At 43.6% G+C, this 15,840-nt stretch overlaps 1 protein-coding gene across 1 annotated transcript in view; it reads right to left on the reverse strand.

Annotated features, from left to right (window-relative positions):
- Positions 1 to 15,840, reverse strand: part of MUC2 (mucin 2, oligomeric mucus/gel-forming) — a 54,829-nt gene that overhangs the window by 18,122 nt on the left and 20,867 nt on the right. Inside the window, exons 24-36 of the mRNA XM_009637313.1 lie at positions 14,241 to 14,397; positions 13,077 to 13,205; positions 11,068 to 11,215; positions 10,153 to 10,196; positions 9,385 to 9,582; positions 8,974 to 9,003; positions 8,109 to 8,606; positions 6,975 to 7,208; positions 5,204 to 5,858; positions 4,420 to 4,653; positions 3,460 to 3,488; positions 2,689 to 3,291; positions 3 to 566 (exon numbers count right to left, since the gene is read on the reverse strand). Of these exons, the coding sequence (XP_009635608.1) occupies positions 3 to 566; positions 2,689 to 3,291; positions 3,460 to 3,488; positions 4,420 to 4,653; positions 5,204 to 5,858; positions 6,975 to 7,208; positions 8,109 to 8,606; positions 8,974 to 9,003; positions 9,385 to 9,582; positions 10,153 to 10,196; positions 11,068 to 11,215; positions 13,077 to 13,205; positions 14,241 to 14,397 (3,523 nt within the window). The remainder of the gene's footprint in view (positions 1 to 2; positions 567 to 2,688; positions 3,292 to 3,459; positions 3,489 to 4,419; positions 4,654 to 5,203; positions 5,859 to 6,974; positions 7,209 to 8,108; positions 8,607 to 8,973; positions 9,004 to 9,384; positions 9,583 to 10,152; positions 10,197 to 11,067; positions 11,216 to 13,076; positions 13,206 to 14,240; positions 14,398 to 15,840) is intronic.

Raw genomic sequence — 15,840 nt, forward strand, 5'->3', positions numbered from 1 at the left:
ACTTGATCCCGTCGAAGGGCTCCCCGTCCCAGTGGTAGTGGTCTCGTGGGTAGATGTTTCTGTTACTCCAGTGGTGCTGCGGGGAGTGGGTCCCGATGTTGTGGGGACGGAAGTGGTCGTTTTGGTGGTGGATTCGGTTTCAGGGACTCCAGAGGTGGTGCCTGGCACTGGGCTTGTTGACACTGATGGCCTTGACACAGTAGTGCTGGCTGTAGGTCCTGGTATCATGGTGCTGACGGTGGTGGTGGTAGTTGATCCCGTCGAAGGGCTCCCCGTCCCTGCAGTAATTTGCTCCTGGGTGGACGATTCTGTTACTCTTGTGGTGCTGCGGGGAGTGGGTCCTGAGGTTATGGGGATGGAAGTGGTCGTTTTGGTGGTGGATTCTGTTTCAGGGACTCCAGAGGTGGTGCCTGACACTGGGCTTGTTGACACTGATGGTGTTGACTGTTGATTAGTTGTGCCTATGCTAGACACTGTACTTCCTATTTCTGTGGTTCTAGTTGTTTGCAGTGGGGTAGGTCTTGTACTTGTCTGTGTTGGTGTTCCTGTTTCATGTGGTGGGACCTCTTTAAGACAGGGAGAAAACACAGTATTTTATGTTAAGTAAGAAAATTGCATGTGTCACTAACAATTTCATTTTCTAATAAACAAATTAAGTTCAACAAACCTAAGCATAGGGTATTTAGATAGACAGGAATAAATTATGAACTCTTTTATTAGTGGCTTTTGCATAACAGAGAGATTATGAAAACATCTCCTACATCTTGCATGGGAGACACTGATGTAAACACTTAATGATCAGTATTGGATGGAACAGCTGTTAAATCTTTATACTGCATAGAGGAATCCAGCAGTCCTAAATCCAGGGGAATTCATTGAGTGGATCAATGAACTCTTCAGTTAATTCTGTATTGCTGACATGCTATATTCCATGCATATGCAACTTTTCCCTGTGGTACTTCCTGTGGCATATTCATACCAGCACTGATTACACTTAAGAGTCATTTGATTCTACTGAAAGTGAGCAGTTGCTGGAGCAATCTGTGTTCCATACCTAACTTCCATGCATTTAAGACTACTCACCCACAAGCTATTTTTGCATGTTAGGAACCCCAAATTCACTTTTCTGCTTTTTCCTTCTCACATGACCAAGACAGTTTTCATGATGGGCCCTAATGTAGGCTCGTTCAAAATAGTCTTTGATTGCTATTTTGTAAATTTTTCACAATACTCAGAGGTCAGCCTCAGAGGTATCTGTGCTTTTACAGCATGATGTAAGAGGCACATGGTAAATAGAGAAACACTGTGTAGATCTTAAGCGTGCAGTCATAATGCTGGAGAATAGGAGGAAGTAAGATACGCTGCTGCTGCCCAGAGTCCACAAGGACAGTCCTCCAAATAAAACTAATTCACATTTGGGTGAAGACAGGTAAACTCCTTCATGTTCAGAAGGAAATACAAGAACAGATGGTGCACTGTCACAGAGGCAGATTCACTGGGAAGTTAGGGGGTCTCACCATGCTGCCAAAACATCAGCTTCCTTTCCAGTAGCGCACAGACAGCTGGAGAACAACACTCATGGGTGCACTAGGAGAACTCAGCTGCCCAGAGCTTTGGTCCATAGCAAGGGGAAACCCGTGGCCTGAATCCTTCCCCCAAACCCTGCCGGGGAAAACCTTCCTACAGCCAGAACTGAAGGTGAGTGGCAGCAATGGCCACAGAGGCAACGCAAGAGAAGAAAGGGAAGAAAGCCTGCACGGCTGCGCCCAAACAGCGCCTGAAATGACAGTGCCACAACGCCAAGCCCCACTCCCATTGCACACCATGGGTCCCACTGAGTACATTCTCTCCAGCTGAAGGACGAGGTCCAAGAGCAGCAAAAGCAAGACTTCCCGTCAGTTCAGTATCTGTCTAAGCTGGGCAGAGGCAACAGGATGAAAAATTTCCTAACGTTCATGATAATCAAAAGAATGGAACCGAGAACCAGAACCATGTTGTGCACTCTCCCTCTTAAGCGGATAGTTCACTGCAGGACCAGCTCTGCTCTACTCTCATGAGATCACACCTGCAGCTCTGGGGTCCCCAGTACAACATAGACATGAAACTGTTTGAGCAGGTCCAGAGGAAGGCCACAGAAATGATCAGAGGGCTGGAACACCTCCCCTGTGAGAGTTGTGGTTGTTCAGCCAGGAGAAGAGAAGGCTCCAGGGAGACATTACTGTGGCCTTTCAATACAGAGAAGGGGCTTATAAGAAAGACGACGAGAGAATTTTTACCAAGGCCTGTAGTTACAGGACAAGGTACAACAGTTTTAAACTGAAAGAGGGTAGGCTTAAATTGGACATAGGAAGAAATTTTTTATGATGTGGGTGATGAGACAGTAGAAAAGGTTTCCCAGGAAAGTTTTGGATGCCCAATCATTGGAAGCATTCAAGGTCAGGTCAAATGGGACTCTGAGCCACAGGATGTGGTGAGAGATGTCCCTGCCCATAACAGGGGGGCTGGTGTAAAAGATCTTTAAAAAGGTCCCTTCCAACCCAAACTATTTTGTGATTCTAGGCTTTTTTTGGAAACATGTATCAACTACACTCCCTCAAAGTACAAAAATTAAGACCCATGTTAAACTGCCAATGAACCTTAATTTCTCCCATAGCAAGGCAACAAATGACAACACAGCCAGAGAATTACTTATTGGTACTGAAGTCGGAGGCCACGGGATTCTGGTGACTATTGTTCCTATTGGGGATGTGCTTGTAGTAATTGGGGTGGGTGCCGTCGTGCCAGGAACACTCGTCGTTGTCCCCAGGGCGCTGCTGGTGGTGCTGCCGGAGGGCATCGTGGTGGTGGCGGTGCTGCTGGGAGGCGCTGATGGCGTTGGTGTGTAAGCAGTTGTCGATACAGGTGGAGCGGACACTGTGCTCGTTGTGGGTGAAGGTGGGGCTGTCGTGGTGCTCACAGTGGTACTTGTAATGCACTCAAGTACGCTGGGGATGCAGCAGACACTGACCTCATAATTGAGGCAGACCGGCATCGGTATTATACCTCCTATGAGCTGATCACTGTTGTTGCAGATGAGCCCTGTGTTAACATTGCATTCCACCTTCTGCCCTAAGTCTGCAATGGAAGTGTTAGGGAATTGCTTTGCTCTGCATGAAATATCCACAGCTTTCTCACAGACCCAGGAGGGCTTGTGCTTCCGAATATTCTCAAAGGTTTCATAGTCACCACCGTTTCTGTCGGAACTATTTGGGTAACTCACGTCAAGCCATTCTGTCCAGATGCAAGGGCAGGCTAGGAGACGACAACAACAAGAGAAACAATTAGAAAGAGCTGGAGCAGAAACAACAAGCTGGAGCACCAGTACACTCGTGGATGGTGCTCTGGGTGTCCACTGCACACAAGGGTGCTGCTTGGGCACTGCTATACCAGTCAGCCAACCCTGGCCACAACAAAACTCACTGGTGCGGACAGCGCTCCCTTTCTTGGCCCTACAAAGCACACTAGGGCCAAATCAGGACACAGGCGCTGCTGAGCCACGTGCGTATCATCCTCGCAGCTAGGGCACACCACCCTGTTGGGCTTCTTATGTGCAAAAAACCTCACATAAGCGCAACACATGAGGTGGAGCAGGACTAAGCAGGGCCCCACCACTCTCTCACCTTCTCATGCCACTCACACCACCTCACTATCTCAGGGAGAAACCAAACACTGGGAAGGGTCGTGACCACAAAGGAAGCAGGCACAAGACACACACTGCTGCCAAAACATCAGCTTCCTTTCCAGCAGCGCACAGACAGCTGGAGAACAACACTCATGGGTGCACTAGGAGAACTCAGCTGCCCAGAGCTTTGGTCCATAGCAAGGGGAAACCCGTGGCCTGAATCCTTCCCCCAACCCCTGCCGGGGAAAACCTTCCTACAGCCAGAACTGAAGGTGAGTGGCAGCAATGGCCACAGAGGCAACGCAAGAGAAGAAAGGGAAGAAAGCCTGCACGGCTGCGCCCAAACAGCGCCTGAAATGACAGTGCCACAACACCAAGCCCCACTCCCATTGCACACCATGGGTCCCACTGAGTACATTCTCTCCAGCTGAAGGACGAGGTCCAAGAGCAGCAAAAGCAAGACTTCCCGTCAGTTCAGTATCTGTCTAAGCTGGGCAGAGGCAACAGGATGAGAAACCTCCTCAGAGCCCTGTTGAATCAGGGAGCACAAGGCCTAGGGAACACAAGACCCAGGACCCCTGCACCCTCCTCACTTCTCAAACATCCAACCCAAAGGCTAGCTTCGGGCACACACCATTTCAGGGAACATGCAATTACTCCCACTCTGATCCTATAAAGAAGGCACAAGCTGAAGTGTTCATGGACCTTCATTTCTCCCACAGCAAGGCAACACAGAAGAGCACAGGCCATATAAGTACCGTGATGTGTTGTCGGGGGGGTATGTGTTGTGGTTATGGATGTGCTTGCAGTAATTGGGGTGGGTGCTGGCGTGCCAGGAACACTCGTCGTTGTCCCCGGGGTGCTGCTGGTGGTGCTGCCAGGGGGCATCGTGATGGTGGTGGTGCTGCTGGGAGGCGCTGATGGTGTTGGTGTGTAAGCAGTTGTCGATACAGGTGGAGGGGACTCTGTGCTCTTTGTAGGCGAAGGTGGGGCTGTTAGAAACAGCAGTGACAGAGAAAACACACAAAGGTGCAAAATGCATGAGTGGGACACAATATGCGCTGAACAGAAACGACATGTTAGGCAGCTGCCACAAACCTATAGCATTCAACCCACTGTTACCACAGTAAAGGCCTCTATCACCAAGCCGTCCTTTCTGGAGCCATAAAGCAGACTAGTTACAAATCAGTGCACAGACAAGCTCATTTCAATCCTTTCCCAGCAAAGAGACTAGGGATCTTGCTGTAATGTTCTTGTCACTAAATCAAAAATACCTACCAAGCGGTAAGTCCTGAGGAGGACTAAGGCTCTGTGAGGTTCTCTCTTTGCATTATTATTTAGAATAACTTGCTATCTCAGAGTAAGATCTGAGAGGGAAAGCTGTAGTCTGGGAAGGAAGTATGCACAGGATTGTCACGTAATTTCCCTTTGCTGCAATGTCAGTCAAACTATTTTGTGATTCTAGGCTTTTTTTGGAAACATGTATCAACTACACTCCCTCAAAGTACAAAAATTAAGACCCATGTTAAACTGCCAATGAACCTTAATTTCTCCCATAGCAAGGCAACAAATGACAACACAGCCAGAGAATTACTTATTGGTACTGAAGTCGGAGGCCACGGGATTCTGGTGACTATTGTTCCTATTGGGGATGTGCTTGTAGTAATTGGGGTGGGTGCCGTCGTGCCAGGAACACTCGTCGTTGTCCCCAGGGCGCTGCTGGTGGTGCTGCCGGAGGGCATCGTGGTGGTGGCGGTGCTGCTGGGAGGCGCTGATGGCGTTGGTGTGTAAGCAGTTGTCGATACAGGTGGAGCGGACACTGTGCTCGTTGTGGGTGAAGGTGGGGCTGTCGTGGTGCTCACAGTGGTACTTGTAATGCACTCAAGTACGCTGGGGATGCAGCAGACACTGACCTCATAATTGAGGCAGACCGGCATCGGTATTATACCTCCTATGAGCTGATCACTGTTGTTGCAGATGAGCCCTGTGTTAACATTGCATTCCACCTTCTGCCCTAAGTCTGCAATGGAAGTGTTAGGGAATTGCTTTGCTCTGCATGAAATATCCACAGCTTTCTCACAGACCCAGGAGGGCTTGTGCTTCCGAATATTCTCAAAGGTTTCATAGTCACCACCGTTTCTGTCGGAACTATTTGGGTAACTCACGTCAAGCCATTCTGTCCAGATGCAAGGGCAGGCTAGGAGACGACAACAACAAGAGAAACAATTAGAAAGAGCTGGAGCAGAAACAACAAGCTGGAGCACCAGTACACTCGTGGATGGTGCTCTGGGTGTCCACTGCACACAAGGGTGCTGCTTGGGCACTGCTATACCAGTCAGCCAACCCTGGCCACAACAAAACTCACTGGTGCGGACAGCGCTCCCTTTCTTGGCCCTACAAAGCACACTAGGGCCAAATCAGGACACAGGCGCTGCTGAGCCACGTGCGTATCATCCTCGCAGCTAGGGCACACCACCCTGTTGGGCTTCTTATGTGCAAAAAACCTCACATAAGCGCAACACATGAGGTGGAGCAGGACTAAGCAGGGCCCCACCACTCTCTCACCTTCTCATGCCACTCACACCACCTCACTATCTCAGGGAGAAACCAAACACTGGGAAGGGTCGTGACCACAAAGGAAGCAGGCACAAGACACACACTGCTGCCAAAACATCAGCTTCCTTTCCAGCAGCGCACAGACAGCTGGAGAACAACACTCATGGGTGCACTAGGAGAACTCAGCTGCCCAGAGCTTTGGTCCATAGCAAGGGGAAACCCGTGGCCTGAATCCTTCCCCCAACCCCTGCCGGGGAAAACCTTCCTACAGCCAGAACTGAAGGTGAGTGGCAGCAATGGCCACAGAGGCAACGCAAGAGAAGAAAGGGAAGAAAGCCTGCACGGCTGCGGCCAAACAGCGCCTGAAATGAACGTAGCCCCACTCCCATTGCACACCATGGATCCCACTGAGTACATTCTCTCCAGCTGAAGGACGAGGTCCAAGAGCAGCAAAAGCAAGACTTCCCGTCAGTTCAGTATCTGTCTAAGCTGGGCAGAGGCAACAGGATGAGAAACCTCCTCAGAGCCCTGTTGAATCAGGGAGCACAAGGCCTAGGGAACACAAGACCCAGGACCCCTGCACCCTCCTCACTTCTCAAACATCCAACCCAAAGGCTAGCTTCGGGCACACACCATTTCAGGGAACATGCAATTACTCCCACTCTGATCCTATAAAGAAGGCACAAGCTGAAGTGTTCATGGACCTTCATTTCTCCCACAGCAAGGCAACACAGAAGAGCACAGGCCATATAAGTACCGTGATGTGTTGTCGGGGGGGTATGTGTTGTGGTTATGGATGTGCTTGCAGTAATTGGGGTGGGTGCTGGCGTGCCAGGAACACTCGTCGTTGTCCCCGGGGTGCTGCTGGTGGTGCTGCCAGGGGGCATCGTGATGGTGGTGGTGCTGCTGGGAGGCGCTGATGGTGTTGGTGTGTAAGCAGTTGTCGATACAGGTGGAGGGGACTCTGTGCTCTTTGTAGGCGAAGGTGGGGCTGTTAGAAACAGCAGTGACAGAGAAAACACACAAAGGTGCAAAATGCATGAGTGGGACACAATATGCGCTGAACAGAAACGACATGTTAGGCAGCTGCCACAAACCTATAGCATTCAACCCACTGTTACCACAGTAAAGGCCTCTATCACCAAGCCGTCCTTTCTGGAGCCATAAAGCAGACTAGTTACAAATCAGTGCACTGACAAGCTCATTTCAATCCTTTCCCAGCAAAGAGACTAGGGATCTTGCTGTAATGTTCTTGTCACTAAATCAAAAATACCTACCAAGCGGTAAGTCCTGAGGAGGACTAAGGCTCTGTGAGGTTCTCTCTTTGCATTATTATTTAGAATAACTTGCTATCTCAGAGTAAGATCTGAGAGGGAAAGCTGTAGTCTGGGAAGGAAGTATGCACAGGATTGTCACGTAATTTCCCTTTGCTGCAATGTCAGTCTGATGAAGGGGTTCACAGAGTGCTAGTGGATCTCAGCAGCCAAAGACCACATTTCACAGCAAGTGGCAGCCTGCAGAGTGAAATTGTTTCCGCAAGCCTGCCAGGGGAATCCTTCCTTCCTAGATCTATTACCACAGGCAAATGTTAGCAGTGACAGAGGGAAAGCAGAAGGAGAAAGGGAAGGAATTCTGCACAGCCCCACCTAGACACTGAGTAAAATGATGGTACTCATTTTAACGAGTACCTAATTTTAATTTCATTTTAATGAGTGCAATGGGTCCTTCTGGGAATCTTCTCTTCAGCAGAAGGATAGACCTCCAAACCAGCATAAGTAAGACTTCCTGTAAGCTCAATATCTGCTATGGAGACGATACGCCTTTAGTAGCCATCAGCCCTTTATTTCATCTGTGGCAAAGCAAGAGCAGAGAGTATTGGTCTGCTAAATACCTGGAGAGGTTGAAGTTTCTGTGGTGCTGACTGATGGTGTGAATTCACTTGTGATGGTTGGGGTGGGTATGGGCGTGGTGGTAATTGCTGTTGGCTGCCTGGTTGTAGTGGTGATGGGTACTGTTGTGCTGATGGTGGTTGAAGTTCCAGTCGGTGTTGGACTCTGTGTACTTATAGTCTGACAAGGAATTTCATGCAACGCACAACAGTTCACCCTGATTTCATAATTATAGCAAAGTTGCCACATAGTTGCATCTTGCTCCTCATTTTTACAGGTTAGTCCATATGTAACATTACACTCCACTTTCTGGCCAAGTTGCTCTAAGCTCATATCAGGATTATCTTTAGCTCTGCATTCAATTTTTTCAGGAGCTTCGCATATTTTGTCTCCATGTTCATTTCTTATTGCATCATAGGTTTCGTAGTCACCATCAACAACTTCAGGGTTACTAACATCAAACCATTCAGTCCAACGACAGATTAATCCAAAGCATGGAGCTGCAAGAAGAGACAGACATTCAGCATCTGAGCTTAAAGAAAACATTCCTAGATTAGTTTCGTATTCTATTCCATTAAGGACTAGAGCAACGCATTCCAACTTGTCATTTTTCCAAGAGAAGAGAGTTCTAAAATTGGTTTTGTATTCCATGTTTTTCAAGAGGAAGCTTCACATCAAAATAAAATCACCAACCTGAAGCCTTGAAAAGTCTTTCTTCTGTCTATACTTAGCACATTTTTGCAATTTTTAAAAATTATTTGGTTTTGGTTTAAATATATTTTTCTGCAGTGGCCATCTTTAATTTACTCTTCCTTGAAATGTTCCTTTGACTTTTTTTAACAGTTTAGTTTTCTATTTAAAACTTACTTGTAGTTACTGGAGGGCTTGTAGTGGTAACTGAAATAGAAAAAAAGGATTACTCAGATTACTCCATCATCTGCAAGCTGTAGAAAAAAAATAACAGTAGTTTTAAATATCTTATTTGTATTTTTTTGCTGAGACTACGGACACAATTTCTACTATCCCAGCAGGATACTGGGATGCTAACATGTTTTTCAGAATTAGGAAGGTACCCTGTACATTTATAGTTACAATGTCTTCCATGAGAAGTAAAACAACTCAAAAGTGTTAAAAATCTTAGTGTAGTGTGATAAAACTATCGATAAGTATCACTCTTATCTGTGTCAACTATAAGCCCATATACTTGTACATTCTATCTTTAAAGTATTTTCCTTAAAGAAAATAGATTTTAGGTGTGCGCATCTGTTGACAATTTACCTGTGGTGGTAAGAGTACTGGTAGGATTGGAGATGGAAATGGTTGTAGGTGAAGTAGGCGTCGGACAAGGGTAAGTACTTCCAACAACTATAGAACCATTTTCTGCACAAATGTATATTATACATATGCTGCCATTCTGTATTTGTGCCACCGTTTGACCCACTTCATAACTTGTTCCGTTGATGACACAAGGACACCCTGCAAGAAAGAGCTTTACTGTGCAATTTTTCTACTACCAGGTAAGAGACAAAGGCAAAATACTTATGGGCAAGTAAGCATTTACATGCTCCTTCCAGAGTTACACCTGGAGCTTAGATCTAATACATCACACTAATTTATCTTTACATTTAGAGGAACATTAAAACATATATGTTAAAAAAAGTATTTATATAAAGTCCTCCATAAAACACTTGGAAGAACAGGCTTACAAACTGGGTTTTAAAATGTTCTGAGAGAAACAGCAACTGCAATTTACTATCTGACATTTTTCTATAATACAACGTGTTCTGGGAGTGCAGACTCTTGTAGTGAAATCCATTAGCTTGGATATGGGACATGCAGAGAAAGAATAAAGTGACTTGAGAAGGTTGAACAAGAAGTACTAACAGCAAAGTTCAACAAAAGTGCTGCCCAGTTTTCTTCAGCCACAACTTTCACTTGCACTGGAAAGAATTATTCCAAATCAGTACCAAGTCTTTTGTAGAGACAGACATAGCAGTTCTATGCACTTTTTTCTTTTACTTGTAGAGAAACCCAAATGTTATTTACCTGGGATTGGTGTACACTGTATGGATCCTGAGGGGCCACAGACACTAAAAGCAAAATTTTCAAAAATTAAAATGTTGCAGATGTTTTATGGTATCTGTTAGCAGAGCCAAGAGCACAGAAAAGTAGAAATTCGTCACTTGATCTTCATTCATACTACTAGATATTTTTCTGGGTGTAATATTTTCCAATATTGCCTATCATTATTTCATTCAAAGCAAGTCATCACTTTCATTCTTTAAGTACCTATCATGAACCACTTTGTGTTGCAAATTGCAATAGTGCAATAATAACAACTGTTTTTCAGAGTAGTGAACTTAGAGCTAGATGGGGGGGGGGTTTGTCTCTGGTCGCTATGTGGAGTCATAGATGTGAGTGCTGTCATTAGTAAGGCTCTAGAATGAGCAGTTAGGACTCAGCTATCTCTTTCAGGGCTAGTACAGATCATTTCAGATTACAGTGATCTTGAAATCCCAGTTTTAAGCGAGAATGCAGGGCAGAGTAACCTCCTCTTCCCTAAGAGCCATGAGTATCAGAAGGCTGTTCTAGAGACACACTCAGGTTTCATGCCATTGTATCATTTATGACACTTCAAAAAGTATATTTAATGAATTTGTTAATACACTTATTATAATGACACTACCAATGTAGAATCTGGATTATTATGTGTTTGGAAAATTATGTATGAAAAGTTTAGAATCTATATGTATTCTAAGTACAGCATTTTTTGAGTTTAAATCTGTACTAGAATAAATGGCATTGTTCCTCTGATTTGTATAGATAAGTGCTAGAACATAGCAGCTCTTCAGTTGAAGTTGCATCTCTATTTGCTTGAGGCCCAGTAAAGTAAATGGAGGGGCTCAGCATACCTAAATTCTTTCCTGAATTACTGAAAACGTTTTTGCATTTTTTATATACCATTTTGTACAGTTCTCTTCTGTGGGTATTTCGCTCCCAGGGAGAACAGGAGTTCCATTGATGTAACACCAACATTGATCTTCAGGCACACATTCCTTTGTCTCTTCGTTATAAACAGGCTTGTCCTCAGGGCATCTAGGGTAGCAACCTGTTGATGACAAGTAGAACAGTATTCAGGATGAAGAAAAAGTATGTATTAAAACTCAATGATCATTTACCTTCTGAAGCTAAATGATTCTCACTGAATCAAGCATGGTGAAAGAAATAAAAAATTTCCAATTCAAATTACTCCTTGGACAATTAGTCTTTCCAAAAGACTTAAAACAAACAATTCTGACTGATAATACTGGGGTGAGGAGGATTAAACAAGAGTTTAGTCATGAAAACTAGGGAAGTTGTTTTTTCTTAATTCAAGATCTTTGAGAACTCCCTAATTTATATTAAATTCTATGGGCAGCTAGTAATTTTAAGACAAAGAAACATCCCTATTTTTCTGCAGATATCCAAATGTGATCACTATATCTATAGTATTGTTATGAAGAATGTGGAAGTGGATTCCTTAAACAGGTCAAAACATTTATTGGAACCCTAGACCTTGTTTAGTGCCTTTAATAGACCATGTATCTGCACCCCAAACAGATAATTTATCTGCATTTTTCTGTACCCTTGGCTAGTGACCCAAACACCACCTGCAAGGGATTAACTGTCTGCCAAGCCTCATTGCATTTTTCATATAAATACACTTTAAAAAAGTTACTGTGTCCTGCTTCCAAATAAACTCTCAAAAAATACAGTTCTTAATTTCTCTTTATGCTGTACTGGAGTTCTAAATAACCTATAAACTGAATGACCATGTAATTAACTGGTACTTAAAAGCCACTTCACCTTGCCAGGCTGTACTAAAAATGTGCTAACAGAAGTGTGTTCTGTATTTCCATTGAAAATAAAAACCAAAAATAATTTAGAAAGATAATTGGATATATAAGAATCAGCCTTCTCACACTTTCCGAATCTTTCTAATAATCTAAAGCAATCTATTTCAAAACACAGAGACAACTTTTTTTGTTTTGTTAGTATTTTGGTAAAGGTGTGGGGTTTTTTGTTTTGTTTGGTGGTGTTACCAGCAGTGCAAGGATTAAAATAGTAAAGTCAAACTCTGGGCAGTTCTTTCCAATCCCTAAACTGGAGATAACTGCTTCCAGTCGAGACCAAAACAACTGTGTGGCCAAAAACACGGCTGGTTTTCCCAACTTTTTCATGTCAGAAGATAGCTGTGAAGTCATTCACAATCTTGGATCTTATAGTCCGTGTAATGTGAAATTCCTTTTCAGTTAGTAAGCACAAGGACTCTCACCTGCTAATATTATATCTCTACATACTTTGATGGTTTCAATGGGATTTAAATGGCTCGTGCATTCTCTGAGTGGGATGGAATGCAGAATAACCTGTTTTAGCCTGACATCTCGGTCTTAAAGCCTAACTAAAAAGTACAAATGAAATACACTAAAAATGGAGGTGGCCCTTCAGTAGCCCTCTGACAACATTTTGTGGTCTCCGTTAAGAATCCAATATATAGCAGCAGCGCATCTGATATCAAAGATATTTTCTATTGTAAAGGTTGTTGCACATTAATCTAATAAAGTCAAGATGGATCTGACACATAAAGAATGATAAGGTTGAAAACCCCAGCTATCAGTAACTTGCTTCTTTGCTATATAAAAGGTACTCCTTCTTTTGAAATGCCCTTAGGATGGAATGAAAAATAACAATGGGTCTAATAATCCCACATTTTTCAGGATATTATCGAAGCAGAGACCTAGTTGTGTGTCTGACAGCAATGTAACTATCACCCACTGATGTTTATAAATAATGACATTACAGGAAACTTATCCAAGACTGAAGACAAATTCAACGTAACAGTCAAGCTGACTAACTATTCCATACTCATTAAACTATACCTAGAAAAAGTTATATAAAATAAAATACAGAAATGGCAAGGAATTTATTACCTTCCAGGTATGGCACTGAAAAGTTGGTGCTGACATTATTAATCATCCTGCAGGTCACAATATTACTGCCACAAGGCTCATAGTGCCACTCACACTCATTACGAGGGTTGTAGTAGTCACAAAATATCGCTGATGAGAAAAAAAGAGAAGCTGGTTAAAACCATGGTTGCCAGAATGCAGCTCTGATCAGGTCTTTAAAGGTACAACTTAAATGAATCTACATGTTAAGCGAGCGAAATTTTTCTTGAGGTATGGGACCTGGACTTTCTTTTCTACTGTACATCAAAATTTGGGGTCAAAACTCTGGGGCCCAAGATGTTCACTGTAAACATTCAAGCTGCAGGATGAAAATGTTTGATTCAAATCACCAAAAAAAATTAAAGAATTAGTGTTGATTTTAATTCAAAATTAAGGGTAGGTTTCTGAGAGTATTTTTCTTCCCTAGCTACTAGCAACACCTAAAAAAATCTTGCAGTATATTCGAAATAGCTCTACCTTGCTGTATCCCATGGGCTGAGAGTCACCACCAGCCGGCCAAAAGTAAACATATAAGACACTACGGATGCAACTTAAAAGATAATTCAGCTTAGATGACTATGGACAGAGGAAGAAGCTTTTATAAACTTATAAACAGAGCTCACTGAAACGTCTAACTTCTATTTCACTGACTTCTTATACTTAAAATCTACAACTAGCCTCAGTTCTGAATTAGAATGAACTTTTAAAATTTTAAAAATTTCTGCCACTTAGAATCTCAAAATTTTGTTTTGAGCACTTTTGGGGAAAATATTAATTTAAGTATTATTTTACATGATTTTATGATGTACTGGTATGAGCATTAGCACCAATAATGGATACTGCTTAATATATTCAATACTGATTAGGGTCATCTACACAGGAGTACTTCTATCTACACAGGAGAAAGAAAGAAGGCAGGAGGGAAGAGAAAAAGAGGGGGGGGAGAAAGAGAGAAAAAAGGGGGGGAGAAAGAAAGAAAGAAAGAAAAATTGAAATATACAAATTTACTAGTTGTTTGTTCCCTGATATGTTGCAAAAATAAATTGCATTGCATAGCCAGCATGACCTTGCAGTGATAGTATTAATGATTTGATAGGCTTTCTGACGGCAGCCAGAAACATACAATTGTGTTTAACTGTTACTCACGGCATATATCAGGAGTTCTCCAGAAAACACAGGCCTGAGCCTTAGTACATTCTTGAGCATATGCAGCAACTGCAGAACAGAAGCACTCACAATCTCCACCACTGTCACAAGAGCAGGCATCATGAACACAAGCTTCATAGAAAGGAATTGGGTCCACCTTTTGGGGAAAGAAATGATGCCCCAGTTCATCTCCAAATTAGTTTTCAAACTAGTAAGCTTGAGAGATCACTTGAGATACAGGAATTCTGCTGGGCAGGAATAAGACTGTTTCTGAGAATTACCAAATCACAAATTAATATTATAGGCTTGAAGCTGCTTAATGTATTTTGGATAATAATACACTTAAAGTAATAAAGTACCTTCATACTTGCTATAACTGAAAAAATAAAATAAGAGTCCTTGGCAGTGCCCACATTTTCTAACAGAGTTCCATTTTCCTGCTCTCAAAACCAAGTTGGACTGATGCCCAATGAAGTCTTATCTTCCAGCAAGCTTTGCCAACCAAGCGATGAGCAATATCAGAAAGGCTGCACTTCACAGCAATCTGAAGTAGAGAATTTTGTGATCGCCAGTTTTTGGAGTTTATCCAATGATACATTAGGAAAACATTTCCACTTTTTTTGCTTGGGACTGCAAGATGAGAAACTTAGATTGGATTTTAGCTGCTAAAGGAATCAATACACAAATACATATTGAACAACCCCATGCAACACTACAGGCTTGGTTGGAAAGCTGCCCAGAGAAAAAGGACCTGAGAAAGTTGGTCAACAGCCAGCTGGATATGAGCCAGCAGTGTGCCCAGGTGGCCAAGAAGGCCAATAGCATCCTGGCTTGTATCAGGAATAGTGTGGCCAGCAGGAGCAGGGAAGTGATTGTACCCCTATACTCGGCACTGGTGAGGCTGCACCTTGAATGCTGTGTTCAGTTTTGGGCCCCTCACTCCAAGAAAGATGTTGCGTTGCTGGAGTGTGTCCAAAAAAGGGCAATAAAGTTGGTGAAGGGTCTACAGAACAAGTCTTATGACGAGCGCCTGAAGAACTGGGATTGTTTAGCCTGGAGAAAAGGAGGCTGAGGGGAGATCTTATGGCTCTCTACAACTACCTGAAAGGAGGCTGCAGTGAGGTGGGTGTCAGTCTCTTCTCCCCGGTAACGGGCGATAGGATGAGAGGAAATGGCCTCAAGTTGCACCGGGGGAGGTTTAGATTGGATATTAGTAAAAATTTTTTCATGGAAAGGGTTGTCAAGCATTGGAACAGGCTGCCCACAGAAGTGGTTGAGTCACCACCCCTAGAGGTATTTAAAAGACGTGTAGATGTGGTGCTTAGGGGCATGGTTTAGTGGTTGACTTGGGAGTGCTAGGTTTACAGTTGGACTTTATGATGTTAAAGGTCTTTTCCAACCTACACGATTCTGTGATTCTAAGTTAATTAAATTAATAATTCTTTGCAACTTTTCCACTGTAAGTTAAGAACAAACTGGTTCTAATATTACCATACTTCAGGAAAAAAGACAAGAAATAGAGAAGAGTGCTCTCTGCGCACTGTGCTCTGGAAGCTGTGAGCCTGATACAGTGTATGCTATGACAATTTGGAGGCACAGT

The sequence above is a fragment of the Egretta garzetta genome, unplaced genomic scaffold (genome assembly GCF_000687185.1).
Source record: "Egretta garzetta isolate BGI_Z169 unplaced genomic scaffold, ASM68718v1 scaffold44, whole genome shotgun sequence".
Taxonomy (NCBI): Eukaryota; Metazoa; Chordata; class Aves; order Pelecaniformes; family Ardeidae; genus Egretta; species Egretta garzetta.